The sequence below is a fragment of the Microcaecilia unicolor genome, unplaced genomic scaffold (genome assembly GCF_901765095.1).
Source record: "Microcaecilia unicolor unplaced genomic scaffold, aMicUni1.1, whole genome shotgun sequence".
NCBI classification, from domain to species: domain Eukaryota; kingdom Metazoa; phylum Chordata; class Amphibia; order Gymnophiona; family Siphonopidae; genus Microcaecilia; species Microcaecilia unicolor.
This window is the reverse complement of record NW_021963399.1, coordinates 57,439-75,629: the sequence shown is the minus strand read 5'-3', so window position 1 is coordinate 75,629 and position 18,191 is coordinate 57,439. Positions and strand designations below refer to the sequence as shown.

The following is an 18,191-nucleotide window of genomic DNA, read 5'->3' as shown; positions in this document are numbered from 1 at the left end:
CATTTTATCATTATCTATTTATTTATTGTTACGTTGTTTACTGTATAGTTAAGACTTGTTCACGCAACTCACATTGTTTTACTGGAGAATAAAACCTTTTATGTATTTGAAGACAATGGATCTTCTGGTTTTCTTGGAACATTCATCTTGAATCCTTTCACTCTTTGTACTATGTAAGCACTATTTTCCCCCCTTTTGTTTGGCCTGTCATTTGCAATAGCATATCATTACCAAACAAAACTAAGCAGAAAAACCACTATTTTGTGTTTTGACATCACCAAAATTAGTGCGAACTCTAAGTGCATACGTGCGCCCTATTGGAAAGAATGAGCTCTTTTTCCAAAGACTGAGCATTATTATTGGAAACTAATAAAACTACACAACGGACAGAAAATAAAACAAAAATTCCCATAAACGATAAGGAAAATAACACAAAACTAAAATGTTCTGGCTGCCCATCCCTACCAACAGGGCAGTTCTTGTGTTCCCCTGTCCTAAGCCCTGACCCAAGGAATGTCTCTTTCTATTGCCTGCCTATAGGACAGCAATTTTCTGAAAGGTCATTTCCATGGATAAGACACCTAAAGGGAGCACAACAACCAAAGTGACACGTGCTCACTTGTAGATTAGACCTTTTATTTTCCGTGTTGACAGGAGGGTTTTGTTTTTAAAGGACACACACAGCCTACTAGATACAGCAGGAGGTTGTGAGCCAGAGGACGCAGGGGTCCAAATCCTATTGATGCACTTCTTACTTAGCCTCAATACGAACTTACAATGTGAGCCCTCTGGGAACAGGGGAATACTACTACTACTATTTAGCATTTCTATAGCGCTACAAGGCATACCTGAATGTAAGTCACTTTGAACAACTACTGAAAAGGCAGGAACTAAATATTAAATCCATACTGCTCACCTTCATTTCCTCCGAGCAGATTCCATTTACCACCACCCTCTGTCAACCTGTCGGTCAACCAGTTTCTAATCCAGTTCACCATTTTCGGTCCTAAGTTCAACCCTTTCAGCTTATTTACGAGTCTTCTCTGGGGGACCGTATCAAAGGCTTTGCTGAAGTCCAAGTAGATTACATCTAGTGGACGTCCCTCATCCAGTTCTTTGGTCACCCAGTCAAAAAAGTCAGTAAGATTCGTTTGGCCGGATTTTCCTTTGGTAAAGCCGTGTTGCCTCGGGTCCTGTAACCCGTTGTCTTCTAGAAAGTTAACTATCCTTTCTTTCAGCAGTGACTTCATTATTTTTCCTACCACCGACATGAGACTTACCGGTCTGTAGTTTCCCACTTCTTCCCTGTCTCCACTTTTGTGAAGAGGGACCACATCCGCTCATCCCCAATCTCACGGAACCTCTCCAGTATCTAAAGTTAAGCGGTCCCGTCAGGACCTCTCTGAGCTCCTTCAGTATCCTGGGATGTATCCCATCCGACCCATTAGCTTTGTTCACCTTCAGATTCTCCAGCTGTTTTTTTTTTTAATTATTTTATTTTAAATTTTACAAATTACTTCAAGATACTACTTGAATCAGCAAAGATGATTTACAAAAGAAAATGGCTCAAATATTTTACATCCTATATTGGTTATCAATAAGTCTATACTTTAACAAAAGAAAAATCAAATATATATTCAATTTTACAATATAGAATATAAGTATTTCTAAATTTATACATCTATAGTCCACAACAGTGAAGGCATATCTCAACCCTTTTATTTGAAAACCTTTTCTTTAGGAATTTTAGGGACAGGGGAGGAAGTTCCAGGGATTCCTAATATTTACGGAGTAGATGTTACTATTTGTCTTGGCTAGCCTGAGGGTAGCAAGGCTATTTTAGAGTCCAAAAAAGAATTAAGTTGTTTGGGGTCAAAGAAAACTTATCTGATGGAATTCAATTTTACAACACATTTACATGGGAAGTTTAACCAATAAAGTGCCCCGAGTTGAAAGGCCTTAGGTAGTAACTTAAGAAATTCTTTACGCCTTCTCTGGGTTGCCTTATAAACGTCCAGAAACATTCTTATCTTAAAGTTCATAAAAAGTTGGTCTCTGTGAAGAAAGAATTGCTTGAGAATCCAATCTCTATCTGGCTGCAGCACAAAGGAGACTATTAAAGTCATTGGCACCAAACCTAAGTTGCCATCTTCTAGTGTCTGTGTTAGATTCAAATCCAAAACATCAAAAGACGTTTCGGGTCTTTGACCCTCCACTTGTTCCCTTTATATGGTAATAAGTAGTAGATTTTGGATATAGGAGGAAATGCAGTCTCAGGAATTTCCAGAACTTCACACATGTATTTTCTAAAAGTTAATGCAGGTGCTATCATAGGTTGTTTTGGAAAATTTATCAAACTTAATGTATTAGATTGCTGAGCATTTTCCAAATTTTCTATCTTGTTCTGGAGGTATGAGTTTTCTTTTATGAAGTTAACTTGTAATTGTTGGATAGTTTGTATCTCTTTTGAATTATTCTCCGTTAATGTTTCCAGATTTTGCAACTTTGTCTCCATTACAGGTATTTTATTTAGGGAAATTTGAGATTGTTCACATATAGAGGAAATTTTTTTAGATAAAGAGTTTTCCAAACTCTTCAAAGCTTCCCAGATAGCTTCCAAAGTGATATTATCTGGCTTTTCCCCTAAAGCAGACTTACTTGGTAACTCCCTTTGTAAAGTTTCCTCTATCAAACCAGCTTCCCTCATCGATGGATCCTCAGTCAAGGCTTCTCCTCCACTCGATTACCGCACTGCCTGTGTGGTTAACATCGGCAGGCTAACTTCCAGGTTGGGTCCCGTTCCGGGAGACCCCGCCAGCACTTGGGGCTTCCCGGTCCCTCCTCGGCGTGTCTGCCGGCATGGGAGGCGCCGACCTCTGCTCGGGGCTCAACGTTGTCTCCATCTCTTGACGGGAATGCGGCTCTCCTCCCCCCGCAGTCCCTGTCTGCAGAGCTCCCGTTCCCGACATCGCTCCCGGAACCAGGAAGTGCTCAATCAAACCAGGCACCGGCGAAGCACAGACCGTGGGGCCAGTTCTCTGTCTTCCCCTCCTCTTAGGCATATTGGCGTAAAAAGGATAAACTATTTTCAGGAAATTAGAGGTGCGTGATTCGGAGCGCTTCTCAACACTTCCTTCCTGTCGCCATCTTGCCTCCTCATTCTCCAGCTGTTTATAAACTCTTTATTCCGTAAATGGTGCAGTATCCACTCCATTCCCAGACGTTCCCTCGGCAGCCAACTGCGGTCCTTCTTCAGGATATTCCTCCGTGAACACCGAAGAGAAATAATTGTTTAGCATGTTCGCTTTATCTTCATCACTCTCCACATAGCCATTCTCATATCTTTCAGTCTCGCAATTCCATTCCTATCTCTTTTCCTTTCTCCAATATATCTGAAAAAGGTCATCACCTCTCTTTACATCTTTAGCCATTTTTTCTTCCGCTCGCGCTTTCGCTAGCCGTATTTCCCTCTTCGCTTCTTTCAGTTTATCAGTGGGCTGATTTATCATATGATAAATCAGCCCACTGATTTATCATCAGATACAAAAAGGATGCATGTTAAAGAAAATACATAACTCCCCAAAGCTCAATGCTGCAGCCCTCAGATATCACCCAGCCCGACACCCAAGGGGAGGCTCAGGATGCACATTCACTGGAAGCACCCTGTCATGTTGGCTGGGTTACAAGGCAGAAAACAAAATGAAAACACAGGAAGAAAATCCCCCTGGGCAATTGCAAAGAAAAGGCATTTGGTACCCTAGACCCCCTACAGATGAAATCTAAATAAATCTAAATAAACTGGAAGCTGGTTGGTCAAAAGAATAAAATAGAACCAGAGACTTTGTGGGAGTACACATCAAATGCCTCTGCCAACCCTAGAAGCAGGTGTCCAAGCTGAGGATTTAACCCAGGCTCTCCCGCTAGAAGATGCACATGGGCAGCATTTTACATTACACCAAAAGACAAAAGGCTTGCTGTCACCTCAGAAACTGATTAATTACTGAAATCTCTCCATGCAGTAGTGTCCTCTTAAAGCAGGTAATGCTGGAGAGATATCTTCCTGTGAGTTTCAGAATTAATTACCACAGTTGGCAGCTTTAACAAGAAAATTTACTGTGCTTTAGCAAACTTGGAGCATCATCCAAAGATTCTCTCCCACCACACAAAGTGAGAAGCTGTTCATGTTTCCATTGCTTCCTTCGATGCTGCCAACAACACTTTGCAGCTGTGTGTGGCAAGCTTAGAAGATAAAATTGCTGTTTTCAGAAACATTTTAAAGGCAGGATGAGGCAGCTAAAAAGGTATCTATTGACTGTCGTTATCAGGAAGAGCAGAAGAAATAACAAAGGCTGATGGCTTGCTAGGTAATGAGTTAGGAGGCTTAACGGATTTTTGAGAAGCCTGCTGAGAACCCCTGCATTTTGCCCTTGCCCCTCAAAACATATTAAAATTGAATAATGAAAGGCATAAATCACAGAGGTGCAGGGGACCTACTACAGGGACAACCTGCCATCAGCCGTAGAGAGTCACTAAGTTTTAGTAGTTATTTGGAGAGCTCTAATGCAAAATGAGTGACTGTTTAGCCCAATTGACACTGGGCTACATTATAAAAGAATCTGAAAAAAAAAATAAACCAAGTTTGAAACAAAATGGGAAAAGAACTGTACAAACATGGGGACTGCAGCAGTAGTAAAGGGGTGGGGTGTGAGTGTAATACACAAGTATAAGTTGTTGTGTGTATGGGCAGGATATGGTGCTGCGGAGTGGGGGAGGGTGGTAATTTATACAGGAGATTAGGGTGAAAGGAGGGGTGTGTGTGTGTGTGCATGGAGAGGTGATATGGAAGATTCAGTGTAATGGGGCTGTGGTTCGAGTCAACTTCTCACTGGTTTCCTCTCTGCCCTCCCCCTTTCCTTCCTCTTCTCTCTCTCACACAATCTTCTCCCTTCCCCACCTCTGTGGCAGTCAGAAGTTATCTTGACCAGGGGAGCTGGGACATTACCCCAAGCAACCCCCAAGCTGTTCACTGACAATGTGCGAGCCAGCTAGTCCCATCCCAGTGGGGACTCCCACTGGCACTTCCATCTCTGCTGTAATGAGTCTGACCCATATTCATGGGTGAAAGCTCTGGATTCCCCCTGCCACTGTACTGCATTGCCACAACTCCAACCACAACCTTCAGCAAGGGAACTGGGGGACAAACGTCAGACCTCCACCTACTGGGAACTAGCAAACCCTTCAATCAGTCTTCTCTTCAGTCCCAGAACTTTACAGAAGTGCACACTGCGCATACACTTCTGAAATTCAAATTTCTACATGTGTGAATACAAACAGACAGATGAACAGACTCTCCTACTAGGCATCTTCAATTGAGCAAAATACGCCCCCAACTCTCACCAGCCAAGATAATCCCTCCGTAAGAGGGTTTTAGCTGTACTGTCAAGACAGTGTTAGTTAAAACTGTATCCGCTCAAAGGATATCTAGTGGGCTTAGGTTGCCCAAAGGAAAACCACCTAATTATAACATAACAACAAAATCATTACCAATTCACTTTGATTGAGGCCGGATGCCACAAGAGATAACTTCCTTTTGGTCACCACCACTGGGCTTTTGAAACCAGTCACTCCCATCAAAGTCGGCGTCAGCATCTTCTGCTCACTCTCCCCCGAGCTGTTTCTGCTAGCAACGCGGGGTATGCAAGGACTAGTCAATTCATCCCCAGGCTGACAAGACGATGGCTTTGCAGCAGAAGAAACATCTCCAGCTGGAGGATGGCCTTTGCTACAGTGCAGGTTTCTGCTATTCAATTTATCATCAGCATCTCTTTTGTTTGTATTTCCTGAAAGTAAAGAATGACTCTGATGAGGAAAGATATAGGAAATCTCAATATAATCTCTAGTTAAAAACAAAACAAAACACACACACACACTTTACCCAAACAGAAGGCAAGGAATAGTAACGCAGCAGATGACAGCAGGTAAAGACCAAGCAGTTGATCCAGTCTGTCCAATTATTCTGATCTACAAGTCTATCAAAGTTTTAACACTTCCTGTAGGACAGCGTTTTTCAGCCCAGTAACTGGGGCATACCCAACCAGTCAGGTTTTCGATATCCACAATGAATATGCATGAAATATATTTGCATACCAAGGAGGCAGTGTATACAAATTTGTCTCATGCATATTCATTGTAGATATCCTGAAAATCCAACTGGCTGAGTGTGCCCCAAGGACTGGGTTGAGAAGCGCTGCTACAGAATACTGCCACTTATTCATTTCAGTTTTTCTATTAATCTTTATAGCATATGCTAATCCTTGCCATCTGATTGGTTACAACTGAGAGAACCTAACTCTTCCCCAGGAACCAGCATGCATACAGCAAGTAATTTAAGTTTAAATCTGTTTATTCAAAGCACACACGTATATAGACAAAGACTAGCATAGCAAAACAAAACAGGTAACAGAGAGATCCTGAAACAAGTAGGCTAACAAAAGTGCTTTGGGTTTACAACCATCTAAAGTCCCCCCCCCCCACACACACACAAAAAAAAACCCCCAACAACAGTAACCGACATGGAGGTCCATTATAAACTGAGCAAACAGCTCTGAGCACGTGGTGTGAGTTTATTCCAAAATCTATTCCTGAGGACATGGGATAGATTTCGGAATAATGTCTGTCAAGACGTTGTCTCTGGTTGTCCCTGGAGGGCAAAAGATTCCTTATCCCTGTAGTAGGTCCCCTGCATCTCGGTGTTTTATGCCTTCCATTATTCAATATAATACGTTTTGAGGGGCAAGGCTGGAAGGCAAGGGTTCTCAGCAGGCTTCCCAAAAATTCGTTAAGCCTCCCAACTCATTACCTAGCAAGCAATCAGCCTTTGTTATTTCTTCTGCTCTTCCTGATAATGACAATCAATAGATACCTTTTTAGCCACCTCATCCTGCCTTCAAAATGTTTCTGAAAACAGCAATTTTATCTTCTAAGTTTGCTACACACAGAGCTGCAAAGAGTTGTTGGCAGCACTGAAGGAATGCCCAGACATTCCATGCATAACAGGATCACATGTGCCTTCCACAGTTGCAAGGAGGGTATGGTAGGCTGAAGCCAATATTGCAAGAGAGTCTTTAAAGCCATCAAAATAGCCCGTTTTAGAAAATAATTCAAGTCTCCAGGAGTAGGATGTTCCAAAATATAATGCCCAAATAGCATAAGCAGAGTCAGTGCAATCTGGGTCTGCCAACAGCCACAGAGAAGCCGGTCCCAAAAACTATGAATCAGTGGGCGATGCTAGAACATGTGACCAAAGCTAGAATCTGAAGCTAGAAAGGCTAGACCTGCACTGTGCGCACGATGTAGAGATATATGCAATCGAAGAGCAAGTCTATGTAACAACTTCCAGTTTTGGGCCTGGACCGTGACAGTGCAAATAGACAGCACATAATGATGCAACTGGTCTGCAGTAAGACAGATTTGTAAATCTCGATTCCAGTTAGATGTCAGTCTGGCATAGTCAACATCCTCTGTTGTGTCCTGCAGAAAACGGTGATGTAAAGCTAAGGGAACTTCCAGTTGAGATTAAAAGGTCAGAGCATCCGACAGTATCTCATGTACATCCTCACAAAGGTCTTCCCAGGGCAAACATAATGACGCAACTGGTAATAGGCAAACAGATCCACCTCTCTGAGGGTGTAAGTCTGCTGTAACTCAACAAAAAGTTTCATCTTACCCTCCTCATCTATGACATACAATAGATATTTAATCCCTTTTATTATTACAGCCGTGAAAGGCGTCCGAGCCCATACCAGGCTCAAAACACTGGATTCCCACAGGCAAAAAGGGGGACACTTTCAGGAAAAATGGGGGAGACAGCAGAGCTAACGCCAAACTGCTCTATACATGCCCAGGTAAAAGTCTGCAAATCCTGACAGCAGAACACCCACCCTCCCAAGAATGTAAAAGGCAGCTAAAGTGCACTCCTTCTGCCAGCTGTGTTTCAATATCTGTCACAGAGAAATCGGACGTGCGACAGACAAAACCAGTCATTTAAATGTCTCATACCACAAGCTATGGTCAAGTACCGCACATTAAGCAGCCCCAGGAACCTATGAGCCACTGGTTTATGCAAAGTAGCCAAGGGCAAACAGCTCTTCTTGCCTCCCCAGAGATAGGTCTGATCTATGAAGATAGAGGGGTAACATTTGGAAGGTATATAACCAACGAGGTACTTGAAAGCATATTATATAACAGAATCCTACCTCCCAAAGAAAGGTGATAAGCCCTCCACTGTACAGTATTCAGCAATAAGGGATGTACACATTGAGAGCATATAGTGGGAATAAATCAGTAGGTATATTAACCCCTAAATATTTAAGGACTCCATCTGCTCAAGTTAAAGGGAAAGAACCCACCCACTGGGTGCAAACCTCAGACAAAACCGGTAATGCCAGAGATTAAAGGTAAAATTATGTATCATACCTGATAATTTTCTTTCCATTAATCATAGCTGATCAATCCATAGACTGGTGGGTTGTGTCCATCTACCAGCAGGTGGAGATAGAGAGCAATCCTTTTGCCTCCCTATATGTGGTCATGTGCTGCCGGAAACTCCTCAGTATGTCGATATCAAAGCTCCATCCGCAGGACTCAGCACTTAGAGAATTACACCCACAAAGGGACACTCTGCCCAGCTCACCACCGCCGAAACGGGGGACGGGAATTAACCCAGCTCATCCCCACACAAGTGGGGGAGGGGAATCCGTCCAGCTCATCCCCGCGGAGCGGGGGAGGGACACCACACCCGCCGATGCGGGGGGATCTGGCTTATCCTGCAACCGCAACCGCGGGAGGAGCTGACTGACCCTAACACCGCCGAAGCGGGAGGGGTACAAAGCTGCCCTACTGCCGCACGAAGCGGGAGAGAGCGCCGGCAGAATTTAAGTCTCAATCCAGCCCCGTAAAACGGAGGGGAGAGGAATGCAGCAGCTCACTGTAACACAAACTCGTCTCAACTCTTGAAGAATCCATTGAAAAACTTGAACACGAAGTCCTCCTGAACAGGAACTGAAGACTAAACTTGAACCTGAAATGCAACCAGAATATAACCAATACAGATATCTGGGAGGGACTATGGATTGATCAGCTATGATTAATGGAAAGAAAATTATCAGGTATGATACATAATTTTACCTTCCATATCATCATGCTGATCAATCCATAGACTGGTGGGATGTACCGAAGCAGTACTCACCCAGGGCGGGACATTGAAATCCCTGACCGCAACACTGAAGCTCCAAACCGGGCCTCCGCCCGAGCAGCCACAGTCAAGCGGTAATGCCTGGAGAAGGTATGGGCCGAAGCCCAAGTTGCCGCCTTGCAAATCTCTTCCAAGGAGACGGACCCGGCCTCTGCCATCGAGGCCGCCTGAGCTCTAGTGGAGTGAGCCTTCAGCTGGATAGGCGGCACCTTCCCCCGCAGCCACATAAGCCGCTGCAATGGCTTCCTTGACCCATCTTGCCACTGTAGGCTTAGCAGCCTGCAGACCCTTACGAGGACCTGCAAACAGGACAAACAGATGATCCGATTTCCGGAAATCATTGGTCACTTCCAAGTATCTGATGATGACACGTCTCACATCCAGATATTTGAGAGCAGAGTATTCCTCTGGTAGTCCTCCCTACGAAAGGAAGGGAGACAGAGCTGCTGATTCACATGGAAGCGAGAAACAATCTTGGGCAGGAAGGAAGGCACTGTGCGAATAGTCACTCCTGCCTCAGTGAACTGCAGAAAAGGCTCTCTACATGAGAGCGCCTGGAGCTCGGAAACTCTTCTGGCTGAAGTGATAGCCACCAAAAAGACTGCTTTCAACGTCAGGTCTTTCAGAGATGCCCTCGACAAGGGTTCAAAAGGCGGCTTCTGCAATGCTCTTAGCACCAGGTTGAGATTCCACGCAGGCACCACTGAGTGCAGAGGAGGGCGCAGGTGATTAACTCCCTTGAGAAAGCGCACCACATCTGGCTGCGAAGCCAGGGAAACACCCTTCAGGCGGCCCTTAAGCAAGCCAGAGCCGCTACCTGGACTTTAAGGGAACTGAGCGACAGGCCTTTCTCCAGACCTTCTTGCAGGAACGCCAACACTGAAGAAATTGGAGCAGTGAAGGGAGAAAGTGAGCCTGCTTTACACCACGCTGCAAAGGTACGCCAAACCCTGGCGTAAGCAGTAGAAGTAGAGCGCTTCCTCGCTCTCAGCATAGTGGCGATGACCTTGTCTGAGAAGCCCTTCTTTCTCAGACGCTGCCGCTCAATCGCCAGGCCGTAAGACCAAAGGGGGAGGGATCCTCCATCACCACGGGACCCTGATGTAACAGGCCCTGCTCCACTGGCAGCCGCAGAGGATCGTCGACTGAGAGCCTGATCAAGTCCGCATACCAGGGACGTCTGGGCCAGTCCGGACCCACCAGGATTATCCGGCCTGGATGCTTTGCCACCCGGTCTAGCACCCTGCCCAACATGGGCCAGGGCGGGAACACATAGAGAAGCTCTTGTGTCGGCTACTGTTGGAGAAGAGCATCTACTCCCAGGGATCGAGGGTCCCGTCCTCTGCTGAAAAAGCGCGGCACTTGGCAATTGGCCGATGACGCCATCAGATCTAGGCTCGGCTGGCCCCAGCGCTTCGTGATGTCCAAGAACGCCTGAGCAGATAGCTGCCACTCTCCGGGCTCCAAGGTATGGCGACTGAGAAAGTCTGCCTTGACATTCATGACTCCGGCAATGTGGGCTGCTGACAGCTGTTCCAGATTCGCTTCCACCCACTGGCATAGATTCATGGCCTCCTTGGCTAGAGGGGCGCTCTTGGTACCTCCCTGGCGGTTGACATAGGCCACAGCCGTGGCATTGTCCGACAGGACCCGTACTGGCTTCAACGCCAGTACCGGGATGAACTCCAAAAGCGCCAACCGAATGGCTCTGAGTTCCAGGTCCAGGAGACCAGAGCCCCTGCGCTGTCCTTCCCAAGCAGTGGGCTCCCCAGCCCGACAAAGAGGCGTCCGTCGTGACGACAATCCACTCCGGGGTCACCAGAGGCATTCCCGCAGACAACTTGTTTGTCTGCATCCACCAGCTCAGCGCCTTGCGCACTGCTGGGTCCAAGGGAAGGCGCACAGCATAATCCTCCGACATCGGAGTCCAGCGCTGCAGCAGAGAGTGTTGTAGTGGTCTCATATGAGCCCTGGCCCAGGGCACTACTTCCATCGTGGCCGTCATAGAGCCCAACAGCTGCACATAGTCCCAAGCCCGAAGAGGAGAGGCTACTAGGAACTGGTCCACCTGAGCCTGAAGCTTGACAATCCGATTGTCTGGCAAGAACACTCTGCCCACTTGGGTGTCGAATCGAACTCCCAAATACTCCAGGGACTGAGTCGGGCGCAGCTGGCTCTTCTCCCAGTTGATGATCCACCCCAGGGAGCTCAAAAGAGCAACCACCCGGTCCACAGCTTTGCCGCACTCTGCATAAGAGGGGGCTCGGATCAACCAGTCGTCCAGATAAGGATGGACTTGTACTCCTTCCTTTCGCAGGAAGGCCGCGATGACCACCATTACTTTGGAGAAGGTCCGCGGAGCAGTAGCCAACCCGAAAGGGAGGGCTCTGAACTGGAAGTGTCGGCCCAGGACTGCAAAACGCAGAAAGCGTTGATGAGGAGGCCAGATGGGAATATGCAGGTACGCTTCCTTGATGTCCAAGGAAGCCAAGAACTCTCCTGCCTTCACTGCTGCTATAACAGAGCGGAGAGTCTCCATGCGAAAGTGCCGCACTTTCAAGGCCCGAATGACCCCTTTGAGGTCGAGGATAGGCCGGACAGAACCTCCTTTCTTTGGTACCACAAAGTAAATGGAGTAATGTCCCTTGCCAGTCTGATTTTCTGGCACCGGAACGACCGCACCCAGGCGGATCAGGTTGTCCAAGGTCTGCTGCACTGCCACAGCTTTGACCGGAGACTTGCAGAGAGAGAGTACAAACCCGTCTCTTAAGGGTCAGCAGAACTCTAACTTGTAGCCGTCTCTGATGACTTCCAGCACCCAAGCGTCTGAAGTTACTTTGGTCCACTCGCCCAGAAACGAGGACAGGCGTCCTCCAATCTGCACTGGGCCATGGACCAGGACCCCGTCATTGGGTACGAGACCCTGGGGGAGGACCGGAGGACGTACCTCCGGGACGGCGGTCTCTGCGAAAGGAATGCTGCTTGGGGGAGAAGTTCCTTTTGAAGGAAGAGGGGGCAGAGGAGCCCGACTTGCCCGGGCGGTACCGACGGGCTTCTTGAAACCGTCCTCTGGAGATACCGGGGCGAGCACTGGCCCGAGCCCTGACCTCTGGTAACCTCTTGCCCTTAGACGTGCCGAGATCGATTTTGTCCAGCTCGACCCCAAAGAGCAGCTTGCCTTTAAAAGGCAACTTAGCCAGGCGGGACTTACAGGCGTGGTCCGCAGACCAATGTTTCAGCCAAAGCCAGCGCCGCGCAGAGACTGTCTGAGCCATGCCTTTAGCCGAGGCTCTCAAGACATCATACAGTAAGTCTGCCAAATAAGCCAAGCCCGATTCCAGGGCCGCCAGTCAGCCCTCAAGGAAGGATCCGAGGGGGAAGCCCGCTGCACCATCGTCAGGCACGCCCTGGCCACATAGGAGCCGCAAACTGAGGCCTGCAAACTTAAGGCAGCCGCCTCGAAGGACGACCTTAAAGCCGCTTCCAATCTTCTGTCTTGGGCGTCCTTTAGGGCCGTGCCACCTTCCACCGGCAACGGCGTTTTCTTAGTCACCGCAGTGATTAAAGAATCCACGGTAGGCCAAATAAAGGCCTCACGCTCACTTTCAGGCCAAGGATAGAGGCGGGACATAGCCCTAGCCACTTTGAGGCTCGCTTCCGGGACATCCCATTGAGCCGAAATTAAGGTGTGCATGGCATCATGCACGTGGAAGGTTCTAGGCGGGCGCTTAGTCCCCAGCATAATGGCGGAGCCAACAGGGGCTGAGGGAGAGACGTCCTCCGGAGAGGAAATCTTCAAAATGCTCATGGCCTGCATTAACAGGTTGGGCAAATCCTCTGAGCGAAAGATCCGTGCTGCAGAGGGGTCATCCGCTCCATCCGAGCGGGAATCCGTCTCCTCCAAGGAATCCCCAAAGGACCGTTGGGAGAACTCAGATACGCTGCCCTCATCTACATCAGAGGAAACAGCGTCCTCTAAGGCCTGGGCATCCACCCGAGGGCGTTTACTTCTGGGGGCCTCAACCCCTTTATCGGACAAGGGAGAAGGGGCAGCGTTCTGCATGAGGAAGGCCTGATGCAGCAGCAAAATAAACTCGGGGGAGAAACCCCCCAAACTGTGCAATTCAGCAGCCTGGGCCACAGCCCTAGACGCACCCTCAACCGGCGCTCGCAAGAGCGGGGGAGAACCATGCTGCGCATCCAAGATGGCGTCCGGCGCGACACTCCGCGAAGGAGCCGCGCGGGAAGAACGGCGCTTAACTTTAGCCGCTTTTTTGCCGTCGCCCAAATCAAGGGCGGCCATGGCATGAACGTCTCCCAGCTCAAGGGCGGCCCAAGAAGAAGCCGTCCGAGCAGAGTGGCCGGCCAAGATGGCGGAGGCGAACAGCGGGGGATGGGCGTTTATGGCGGGGAAAAACCGCCGCGCCGGAGGAAGACCCGGGACACTGACCGGCCTCCAAACTGACACCCAACAAGGGCGAATCAGACTTTAAAACCTCCGCATCCCCGCTAGAAGCGCACACGCGGTCCGGGGAGCGATTCTTCGCGCCCTCGCCCCTCCAACGCCATAGGCCACGTGGAGATCAATCGGGGAACCCCCTGCCCACTATAAAAAGGTAAAAATTACCTGCTTCTCGCTCCGAGCTGTAACGACCTGGTGTCCCAGTGAATAGCTGCAATAAACGTTTAAATAAACGTCGAAATAAACGCCCTTAAGGAGGTTCAAAATTTTTTTTTTTTTTAACGGAGCCAGTGGGAGGGGGGAGAAAAGGAGGGACCTGGCGCCACCAGGTTTGCACTTGCTCAAGAAGAGCCCTCAACCCCAGGCACTCAACAAAACCTAAAAATTAGGCTTGGAGGCCTAGCCAGAGCTGCTGCTGTGTGTGACCACCACCTGCTGAGAGAGAGAACATACTGGGGAGTTTCCGGCAGCACATGACCACATATAGGGAGGCAAAAGGATTGCTCTCTATCTCCACCTGCTGGTAGATGGACACAACCCACCAGTCTATGGATTGATCAGCATGATGATATGGAAGGATATTTAGGTGGAAACCAGAGAGAGCCCCATAATGCTCAATCAATGCCAAGGTCGTCAGCAAACTCTAGTGTTATAAAAGTGAAACAACCCCCCCCCCCCCCCCATTAACCTCGCTCTCCCACTTAATAGAGCACAAAAGCAGGTTCAAAGTCAAAAGAAACAAGAGGGGTGATAAGGGTAGCCCTGAGTGTACAACAACAAACTGGAAAATGAGCCATGGGTGTGTTATAATTGTCAGGATTGCATCTAAACACCAGCCCTGAATCCCCATACATTCTAATACTTGAAAGAGAAACTGCCAACCCAATCAAATGCCTTTTCTGCATCTAGGATAATAAATAAGGCAGGTTAACAAGTACATTGGCAGTAGGACATGGCCAACAAAACCTTGCTCACATTGAGGACAGCTTGCCAACCTCACACAAAACCCCAACTGAATGTCACCCACCACCCCAGGTAGAGGCCAACAAGCCTACTGGCCAACATCCAAGGCAAGATTCTAATCTTTACATTCTTTACATTAAGCAGAGATATCGGCCGATAGGCATCTGGGTGTTCACTAGGGTGACCAGGCTCGGATATCAAGGTAATCAGTGCCACATTAGCATATGGGGGGAAAGTGGTGACACCAATAACATCTTAATAATAATAAAACTTTATTTATAACCCGCTATATCTTTAAAAGTCTAAGTGAGGAACAAATCACACACAAAATATTTTAAAAAACAAAGCAATAAAATTATTTCTTTACACAACAAACTATACAAAAATTCTACAATTCAAACATACTGCAGATAAAATTTGCATGGTATTAAAGAATTTATACATCAGAGGAACCAAAAGCCTGAAGAAATAAATGAGTTTTCAAAGCTTTTTTAAACTGGTCCATATTTGTATTGAACAAAGTTCAATGGGCAAAGCATTCCATAATTTCAGACCTTTGATGTAGAAAATAGATGATCTGCATTCTTCCTAAATAATCTGATGAATGAAGGCACGTCAAGTAGATGTTTCTGAGATGATCTAGAAGAGGACCTATCAATTCAAGCTGAAGCATTTTATAAAATTACCCAGCAAAACTTTCGGGTCCTGGCACTTATTTGCCTTCAGACCCTTACTAGCAGACTGAACTTCTTCGACCTCCAAGGGAGGGTTCAAAGAGTCAAGTACAGCGGGAAGAAGGGGTGAGAGGCTGGAGGTCTGAAGAAACTGACAAATGTCAGCAACTGGTACTACTACTTAACATTTCTAAAAGCGCTACTAGGCTTACGCAGCACTGTACAAATTAATAACTAAGGACGGTCCCTGCTCAGAAGAGCTTACAATCTAAAGAATGAAATGTCAAGTTGGGGTAGTCATATTATCACCCTGTTATGCAACTGACCCATATCTGTAAGAGCGGAGACCACACAAGAAACCCCCCTTCCCAAATTCTTCACCATCTGAGCCAATAATTACCAGGTTTATTCCTGTAGCAATAATCTAGTTTCCGATAAAGCATCTGCCGAGAGATACATTCATGGTAAAAGAGTGTTGAGGGCAACTTGAGTGACTAACAGGGTCTCTTTATTACTACAAATATAAGTACGTCTTGCCGTCTTTAATTGGGCTTCCAAGGTCAAGATTCCCTGTGCTATTCTTTTATTATGTGCACAGACATATGAGATAATATTTCCCATTATGACCGCTTTAGCAGCAGACCAAATAATGCAGGCTGATCAATACGCTTTGAATATTAAGCGTATAAAGTTCCCATCTGCCTTCAAATATTTGTGAGATGCTAAATGTTAATTGAAATAGACGGCAAACTCCCCCCCCCCCCCCCATATTTTGGTAATAAAGGGCAGACTCTCACAGCATTGCATGAGGGCCAACCATCACCTAAGCAATCGAAGGGAACAAAGATCGTTGGACAAAAATATAATCCAAAACATGACCAAGTATCATGAGCCCTGGAGAGGTGTGTAAAATCTCATTCATCTCCAAGATACTTGAATGCGCCATTCACAGCCGTTTGCCCTTGATTTTTCTCTCCTCTCATGCCATCCTCGATCCACTTCAATCCGGCTTTCGCCCCTTACACTCGACAGAAACGGCGCTATCTAAAGTCTGCAATGACCTCTTCCTTGCCAAATCCAAAGGCCACTACTCCATCCTCATCCTCCTCGACCTATCCGCCGCTTTTGACACTGTCAATTCACAATTTACTTCTTGCCACACTGTCCTCATTTGGGTTCCAGGGCTCTGTCCTCTCCTGGTTTCTCCTCTTATCTCTCCCACCGTACCTTCAGAGTACATTCTCATGGCTCTTCCTCCACCCCCATCCCGCTCTCTGTTGGAGTTCCTCAGGGATCTGTCCTTGGACCCCTTCTTTTTTCAATCTACAACTCTTCCCTGGGCTCCCTGATCTCATCCCATGGTTTCCAATATCATCTTTATGCTGATGACACACAGCTTTACCTCTCCACACCAGACATCACTGCGGAAACCCAGGCCAAAGTATCGGCCTGCTTATCCGATATTGCTGCCTGGATATCCAACCGCCACCTGAAACTGAACATGGCCAAGACCGAGCTTATTGTCTTCCCACCCAAACCCACTTCTCCTCTCCCTACACTCTCTATCTCAGTTGATAACACCCTCATCGTCCCCGTCTCATCTGCCCGCAACCTCGGAGTCATCTTCAACTCCTCCCTCTCCTTCTCTGCGCATATCCAGCAGATAGCCAAGACCTGTCACTTCTTCCTCTATAACATTAGCAAAATTTGCCCTTTCCTCTCTGAGCACACCACCCAAACTCTCATCCCTCTCTTATTACCTCTCGCCTTGACTACTGCAACCTACTCCTCACTGGCCTCCCACTTAGCCCATCTATCCCCCCTTCAATCCGTTCAAACTCTGCTGCACGTCTTATCTTCCGCCTGGACCGATATACTCATATCACCCCTCTCTCAAGTCACTTCAATGGCTTCCGATCAGGTACCGCATACAGTTCAAGCTTCTCCTATTAACTGACAAATGCACTCAATCTGCAGCCCCTCCTTACCTTTCTAACCCTCATCTCCCCTTACATTCCTACCCGTAACCTCCGCTCTCAAGACTAATCACTCCTTTCAGTACCCTTCTCCCAACCACCGCCAACTCAGGGCTTCGCCCTTTCTGTCTTGCCTCAACCCTATGCTTCAAATAAACTCCCTGAGCCCATACGCCAGGGCCCCCTCCCTGCCCATCTTCAAATCCTTGCTCAAAGCCCACCTCTTCAATATCGCCTTCGGCACCTAACCTTACCTCTATTCAGGAAATCTAGACTGCCCCAATTTGGACATTTCGTCCTTTAGATTGTAAGCTCCTTTGACATTTCATCCTTTAGATGTAAGCTCCTTTGAGCAGGGACTGTCCTTCTTTGTTAAACTGTACAGCGCTGCGTAACCCTAGTAGCGCTCTAGAATGTCAAGTAGTAGTAGTCATCTGGGTGCAACACACGCCAAGTATCTAGTAGCCAATTCCTCCACACAGGAACAAAGCGCCGCACTCCCATAGTAACATAGAAAAAGTCCAGTCTGCCCAACAAGATAACTCATATTTGCTGCTTTTTGTGTATACCCTACTTTGATTTGTACCTGTGCTCTTCAGGGCACAGACCGTATAAGTCTGCCCAGCACTATCCCCACCTCCCAACCACCAGCCCCTCCTCCCAACCACCGCCTCTCCCACAGACCATGTAAGTCTGCCCAGCACTATCCTCACCTCCCAACCACCCGCCCCTCCTCCCAACCACCGGCTCTGGCACAGACCGTACAAGTCTGTCCAGCACTATCCCTGCCTCCCAACCACCAGTCCCGCTTCCCACCACCGGCTCTGGCACAGACTGTATAAGTCTGCCCAGCACTATCCCCG

General features: G+C 47.5%; 1 protein-coding gene across 1 annotated transcript in view; it reads right to left on the bottom strand.

Moving 5' to 3' along the window:
* Positions 1 to 18,191, bottom strand: part of LOC115459296 (breast cancer type 1 susceptibility protein homolog) — a 49,663-nt gene that overhangs the window by 13,590 nt on the left and 17,882 nt on the right. The window contains exon 4 of the mRNA XM_030189140.1: positions 5,545 to 5,840. Within this exon, the coding sequence (XP_030045000.1) occupies positions 5,545 to 5,840 (296 nt within the window). The remainder of the gene's footprint in view (positions 1 to 5,544; positions 5,841 to 18,191) is intronic.